We start from the raw sequence: 7,869 nt of genomic DNA, 5'->3' as shown, positions 1-7,869 counted from the left end.
TGTAAGAAAAAAAAAATTCGCAAACGAACTAGCTACAGTCAGAAATTCTGGAAGCTAACATTCTTAATACCAGAGCAAAAAAAAAGTTTAAGCTTCCAAGTCGTCAAAACGCTGGCCGGTTTTTATTGTTTTTTTTTTTTTTTTTCTTTCTTTAAGGACTGATGAATATATGCACGCGTATGCATTAAAAAAAATTTAGAGAGCAAAGAATTAAATATTTTTTTGTGTATAATAATTTGTTGTTGTGGGTGGCAAGCAATTTTTTTAATATAAATATAAAAAAAAACACAAAATTCTTTTTTTGCAAACTTAAATGTGTGTTAGTAGGAGTGATCTCGCATTAAGTTCCTTATATTTTGGTTTTTATTGGCAACAACAACAAATATACACATCAACTTGTATAAATGTTGTGTGTAATTCAGACAGACAAATAGCTCTAACCATCTAACCAATACGAACATAATAATTTTGGACTTTTTTAAAAGTTTTTTTACAGACTCTCTTCGTTACTTGCTGTTGTTATTGGTTTGGTTTGTGATGTGTGTGTGTGATTATGGTCTTAAAAAAATTTGGTGGTTCTGCATTTTTGATGCGGTGTAACATATCTAATGCGTCTTCTAAGAATTGAAACAGTTTGTTGTGGAGAGAATTCTTTTTGACATCCTTTATTATTACAAAAAAAAAAAAAAAAAAACTAAAGTGAAAAATTAAGTGTATTAAAACAGTTTACACAATTCTAATGATACAATATTGGTTAAAATAGTAAAATAGTTTTTATTGGATTTGTAAACTTACAATATCGGAAAGTGAAATTCTTTTTTTATTGAAAAACTGCCTTCCATAGAAACTGATGGTTACTTTGGATTATATAATTTGCTTGATATGACGAGGTTTGTTACAATTTTTATTTTATTTATACCTATTTTCTTTTACGATTTAGCTATTCATAATTTTAGTAAAATCTTATTCCTTAAAATTATTCAACGGCACTTCAAACAAAACATTAGAATTTATTTAAATAAGCGTCGGTTTTTTTTTTTGTAAAGACTCTTTTGTGACTTTTTATTATTTTGTAATTTTTTACATAAATTTTATTAACTTATGAAAACCTTCATTTTCTATATGAAAAATTTAAGTTTAAAACTTAAAAAAAAAAATAAAAAAGTAAATTATGTATGTACCTACCTACCCATTTATCGGACTGTTTATAAAAAAAAAAAAAAAAAACAAAAAATTTACAAACTTATAAAATTTTCACTGTATTAATTTATCTTTAAACAGAATTTAATTTTGTGACAAAACATTTTTTTAATACAATAACTTTTTTTCTTTTAATTTCAACACACTGCAATTTACTGAAAAAAGGTGTCTGAAAATTCTTTCTTCGTGATTTTAACTAACGTATTAAGCTGTTTAGGAAAAAAATTGCAGATACAAATATTGTTCAAAAATATTTTTTTTCGATGCTATTTTTGTGGGTTGAAATTTGTACAAAAAATAAACCGACACTTATTAATTTGGTTTAAACTATTTTAATCTACTTTTATTGAAAGCTGAATTCCTTGTAAAAAGTTGTTAAGTCATTTAAATTTCGTTCCAGTAGCTACATTTATGTATATAATATGTACTTTTATTTTTTACAACATAATGTACTTTTATTAAGAGTTTGGGCATATTTTCACTTCCTTAAGTTTTTTGAAAATTTAAGATTTAGTAAAATTGAGTTCTATAGAATATTAAGGACTTTCAAATACATGACATTTTTGACAGTTTTCTTGTTCAATTTATATTTTATTTTTCGATTTTTTTTTTTTGTGCAATCAATCAATAAGCATTAGATTCGAAAAAGTCATATAAAAACATTTTTCAATTCAAATAAAAAATATTTTTCGCTGTAAAACTATTTACAAATTTCTAAAGAGTGATATGTTCAACAATATTTTGTAGCACAATGTTTTCCAAATTTATTTCTGATACCTCCCTTCATATTTCAGTCAAAATGCTTATATTTCCAATGAACAAAATTCACAGAGCTCAAAATTGGTTTAGTCAGATGTATGTATTATGTATGTACATATGTATTATGGATGTATTTTAAGGTTTATTAAAACAAGCATATTAAATAGCATAACAAAAAATTATAAAACCAAAAAAAAACATGCATGACCTGACTAAGCCTCTGGTGCTAGAGTGTTTATATCTCTTTAAAAACGGTGTTTTTTATTCAGACAAGAACCTCATTGAGCATTTTCACTTTAAGACCATATTTTAAAAAAATGACTTCATAAGCCTCATAAGTAAGAACCTATTTGAAATGAGAATCAACTTTAACCCTCGTGGCACGCCATCTAGCGTCAAAATAAAAATGTGAAAAAATTAGGCTATTTTTTTTAATCTTTTGAAATAGTTTTTCCACTAAGGAACCTGATTCTCGAAAAAACCCTTAGATAATAAACGCCCTAATACATATAGTTCTACTTACAAAAATTGCAACAATAGTTTTCTGTTAAAATTCTATTTGGTTCTTTCAAAATTATTTTATCGCTCTTGTAAGACTATCTACCACTTTTGCACTTCTTTGTCTTTACTAGGAAGATTTTGAAAAAAGCTGACAAGCAATTTGCGGGTATGTTTTTTTTTCTGCGTCGTTCAATATTTTATGTCAATTGAGAATGTTTTATCTAGTAAGATTTTGTTTTTGTGATAGCGAAACTTACTTCATAGTACCCCTGCTTACATACTCTGCAAGTAAAACATTTAAATCCAATATTTCTAAAAATTAATGTTTATGTGCATTTTTGGAACTTTAATTGATTGATTACTAAAGTTAAAAAATAATAACGATAAAATAATTTTAATGGAAAAAGGAACACACTGTACAAATTGTTCACTCCAAAACATAAAATTGACTATTCAAGAAGCTGGTGTACTGTAGAGACCTTTAAATAAGTAAAAATTGTATTTTGGTTTTAGTAATGTTAAAATAAATAAACAAATTAGTTTGATAAAAAAGCGAATAAAAATCTTGTTTAGAAAACATGCATTTCATTAGCTAAATGTTATTTCCGTTGGAAAATTAAATGTTTGAATATTTGCAGTAAAAAATTGGGTCCCCTTATAGGAGTAAAGGATAATTTAAATAAAATTTTTAAACAAACACCTATAACACAACGTTTATTTCTTTCTCTTAATAAATGGGACCTTCAAATTGTTCTTTTAAACCCCAACAAGTTCAAGGTACACAAAGATTCCTCCTTTTTCTATTCAACCATGTAATTTTAAAAATTAGCACTTTATTCAAAGAAAACAAAAAAAATCAGCAAAAGAAAAAATTAGAAGGTAATAAAAATTAATTAAAGTTCATTAAAAAAAAATTTTTTTTTGCAAAATACAAATCGTTTAATCTATCACCGACTACCTACAATAAACAACAAAACAAAATTTTGCAAATTTGAAACAAAAAACCTTTCAATAAAATTGTAGCTTCCAAACAGAAAAAAATAAATACAAAACTTCCTTATTTGATTTTATCTCTTTTTTCTGTTGTGTTGCTTCTCAAGCCTTGAGGGCCACCACAAAATGACCATTATATTGAATAAGTATGATTACACACATGCTCATATATCTAATCCCCATAAAAAGACATTAAATTAATAGATAGATATGCATATATTCGTTAATGTTACATAATTCTTTAACTATTCAATCTAATTTAGTACCTTAAAAAAAAAAATCTTGTCTTTTTAAATCGACGAGAAGGAGGTTTTTAGGTAGGTGTATGCATTAAATTTAAATGATAGGTAGTAACTTAAAGGAACCGGAATTTTTGCGAATTTTTTTTTTTTTTACTTGGTTTTATACAAAGTATCTTGTGAATTAATTTTAAGTGTATTCAAAGATGTTCATTAAATATTCGTAAAGTTTATTCCTTTCAGTTCATAAATCAATGCTGAGTTAATGTACTCAGATTACAAGACAAAAATTTACTTTTCTATATGATGCACTGATAAACTTAAAAAAAATATATCTGCTCAGAGTTATATAATAAAAAAATTAATTATAGACTTTGATAACACCAATTGTAGAATTTTTTGATTAATTAAACATTGCAAAGAAAAATTTAAAATTTATAATTTATTAAAATAGACAGTATTTTCTTTTGTGGGAGAAAAAGAAATGATTTTAAAGTAAAGTAATAATAATACCAGTAGATTGAAAACACTCAGAACAGTGATTTAAGCTGAAAAATTAAAAAATTAATTAAATTATGTAATTCAAATAAAATATATTAAGTAAATATGTATTTTCATATTAAAACCTACGTTTCTAAAACAATCAAGGTCATTTTACTTCTGCGACTCTTAATGCATTGACTAAAATTCTTAAAAACCACGATTTAAGTACATTTTTAGAAAGAATTTATCAAAAAAAAAAACAAGGGAACCTGCTACAGCCATTAATTCGATTCACATATGAAATAAAACACAACCATAATGTTGCCATTGCCCTACCCTCAAATAGCACCATGTATTGTAAACCAATACAAGGAGATGGCAAATATTTTGGAACATCTCAGTAAAAAAAAAAATAAAAAACAAAAAACAGTCAGAAAAATGCATACCAAAAAAGAAAGAAAATAATTCAAACATATGGGCATCTTTTTTGCAAATAAAAAGTTGATAAATACAGATACAATGAATAGTTTTTAACCACATCACCCTTTACAACCAAAAATTTAAATGAAATGAACGTAACTCAATGAAAACGCAGTAGGTAACAAAACTATAAGACCTTGTCGAAAATTTTTTGTTTGCTTACTTTGCAAAGTTTTGCACAATTTCTTACCAACTATTTCCAGACAAATAAAGTATCTTTTACATGTATTTGTATATTTTTTATAATTTTAAGTATTGTGTCCTTGAAAGGTTTTTTTTTTTGTTTTTATTAATTTTGCAAATAGAATACAAATACAATGCCAAAAAACAAAAAAATACTAAATTTTTTTACTATCAATTTGACCTTTGTAATTTGTGTCTGAAGTTGTTTAATTTTTTCGGCAGTTCTGCCTAATTTGCATAGACTAAATATATGCTTGTATGCGGCACACGTGTAGCGTTTTTCTATTTCAACGTTGCGTCAATATTCAACAATAGCGCCAACTGTTTAGATGCTCCTCCACACTCTCATGCACTTATGCGCGGATGGTAGCGACACATGACGATGGATTGGTGAAAAATTTTTTGCAAACAAAAATTTACACATTTTTTAGTTTTTTTTTTTAAATTTTATTTGTGTTTTGCGAACGAGTTTAGGATCGAGTTGTTTTTTTTTTTTTTTTTTGTATCTTTTCTTTTTGCAGTTTAATTTTTTTGGAAATACAATACAACACACCACCATCAAAGCGTAAATATTTCTGAAAAAAAAAGTATCTTTGAAAAAAAAAAATCTATTTTTTGCATCGCTAATACCAAAAACAAAATAAAAAAAAAGAAAAAAAAATTGGCAAGGGAATCGAGGCAGCAAGGCGTCGTCGTCGTAGTCGTCGCTGTCGTTGTCGGTAACAAAAATAAAAACATCGCTTTATACCTTCTCCTCATACCTACGTGACATACAAGCACAATTTATCTATCAAGGTAAAGATACATTTTTTGGGATTTGTTTTTTTTTTTCATCCTTTTTTTTTTTTTTTTTGATTTTGTATTGTTGTTGGGGTTTGGCTGAATTTTACAAATAGTCAATCGAATGTGTGCAAATAAATAAATACAAAGGTGCGCATAGTACGCCAAATGCAGGTAAGAAGAGCTGCTTTAGCACCAAAAAAAAAACAACAACAACAATGTTGGAGTCCGGGTAGATACAGACATTTCGATGGAGTAAATCGAATATACCACTAGAAGACTTCAAATTAAAACAAAAACAACAAAAAAAAAAGTATCTGTAAGTTTATTTTTGAGTTTTGTTTGAATTTTTTGCACACACATGTTGGCATGCGACAATCGTAGCGAAACAAACCCCAGTGCATATAAATTAGTGATGGCTTAGATATATATTCATCTGGTCTTTTCATTCGCAGCGCTGTCATTTTGCTTCATTTTTTTTTTTTTCGTTTTTGTTTTTTTTTTTTTGGTTATTTTTGAAGGACAATCTAAACATTGTTGTTGTTGTTTTTGATAAGCTTGAAAATGTGTGTTTCGAGCATAGTAAAATCAACTTTGATTTGATTCTATTCAGTTGTGCATGCGCGCATTGAATTCGCAATGTCAGTTAGTAGGTATTTGAGAGAGATACAAAAAAAAAAGAAATACTTGCACATTCATTATATTTCTTTTTTTTTATTTTAGTTTTTGTTTTTGTTTTGTATGAGTATATGTGGTGTGAATATAAGCTCTGCTGCCTACCTATCTGATGCGAAAAACTATTGGGTGAGGCCAGTTTGATGGAGGTTGACACAAAAGGGCAATGGACAACAATAACAACTAAACACAACATGTTGTGTATTGTATATGTGTTTTGTGTTATAACTTTAGGTGTTATGGCAGTTTGGAATGAGGTCATCATTTATATTTAATTCGATGGTGAGCAAGAATTTTTTTTATATATTGCAAAAAAAAATATAAATAACTGCAATATACCAGAAGTAACTTTTTTTTTTAAATCATTGGATCAACCTTTATATTTAAAACAAAAAAGGCATTGAATATTTATATAATATGAAAGGTATTTGTTTTTCTAAGTGCATGACTTGATTTCTATACTTGTAGCCCTCATTTTGGATTCTAAGTGCGTAGACCATGAGATCATCAAAGGTGGTTCTTGCAATTCTAAATTCATTTGCTTATAAATATTGCATAAGAGTTTGATTACAAACCCAGAAACCCTGAAGTATTCCAAACTTTTAAGTTTGAATTTTTAGCTTTGAAATATATATTTATTTATATTTATTTATATTTATTTAAATTTATTTATATTTATTTATATTTATTTATATTTATTTATATTTATTTATATTTATTTATATTTATTTATATTTATTTATATTTATTTATATTTATTTATATTTATTTATATTTATTTATATTTATTTATATTTATTTATATTTATTTATATTTATTTATATTTATTTATATTTATTTATATTTATTTATATTTATTTATATTTATTTATATTTATTTATATTTATTTATATTTATTTATATTTATTTATATTTATTTATATTTATTTATATTTATTTATATTTATTTATATTTATTTATATTTATTTATATTTATTTATATTTATTTATATTTATTTATATTTATTTATATTTATTTATATTTATTTATATTTATTTATATTTATTTATATTTATTTATATTTATTTATATTTATTTATATTTATTTATATTTATTTATATTTATTTATATTTATTTATATTTATTTATTTTTATTTGCATTTATTTATTTATTTAATATTCATTTTTGTATAAGGATGTAACCTATCAAAGAAACTATTTTCGAAGTGGTCACTCTGGCGTATGTGTAACATTATTTTTTTTGAAAAAAAAAATATAAACTAACTTTTCTATTAGAACGACGAATTTTAATTAGTTAGCGCAAGAAAGAATAATAAAAATCCTAATCCTTTGTGGGTCACTATGGCGAATGCGTAACTTTTTTTTGGAAAAGTATTCGTTGAATAGATTTTTCTTTGTTATTCAAAAAAAGGCATTTTAGCACCACAAAGAAACGGTCTTTTTGAAAACTAAAAGTATCGAAAAGTTTGAACTATTTATTTAGCTTATTTATCGATAAAGAAGCACTGACGCAGTATGAATAGAAAAATACATTCATTCAAAATATAAAGTTCGTCTTAGATTTAACAGAT

The 7,869-nt window shown here is 25.1% G+C and overlaps 1 protein-coding gene across 8 annotated transcripts in view; it reads left to right on the top strand.

Moving 5' to 3' along the window:
• The first annotated feature begins 815 nt into the window (after window positions 1-815).
• LOC129916474 (sex determination protein fruitless) overlaps window positions 816-7,869 on the top strand; it is a 124,684-nt gene continuing 117,630 nt past the window's right edge. For all 8 annotated transcript variants that reach the window (XM_055996455.1, XM_055996454.1, XM_055996457.1 and 5 more), the window contains exon 1: window positions 816-890. In XM_055996455.1, the coding sequence (XP_055852430.1) occupies window positions 883-890 (8 nt within the window). In that variant the 5' untranslated portion in view covers window positions 816-882. The remainder of the gene's footprint in view (window positions 891-7,869) is intronic.

The sequence above is a fragment of the Episyrphus balteatus genome, chromosome 3 (genome assembly GCF_945859705.1).
Source record: "Episyrphus balteatus chromosome 3, idEpiBalt1.1, whole genome shotgun sequence".
NCBI lineage: Eukaryota > Metazoa > Arthropoda > Insecta > Diptera > Syrphidae > Episyrphus > Episyrphus balteatus.
This window is presented reverse-complemented; position numbering and strand designations above follow the sequence as displayed.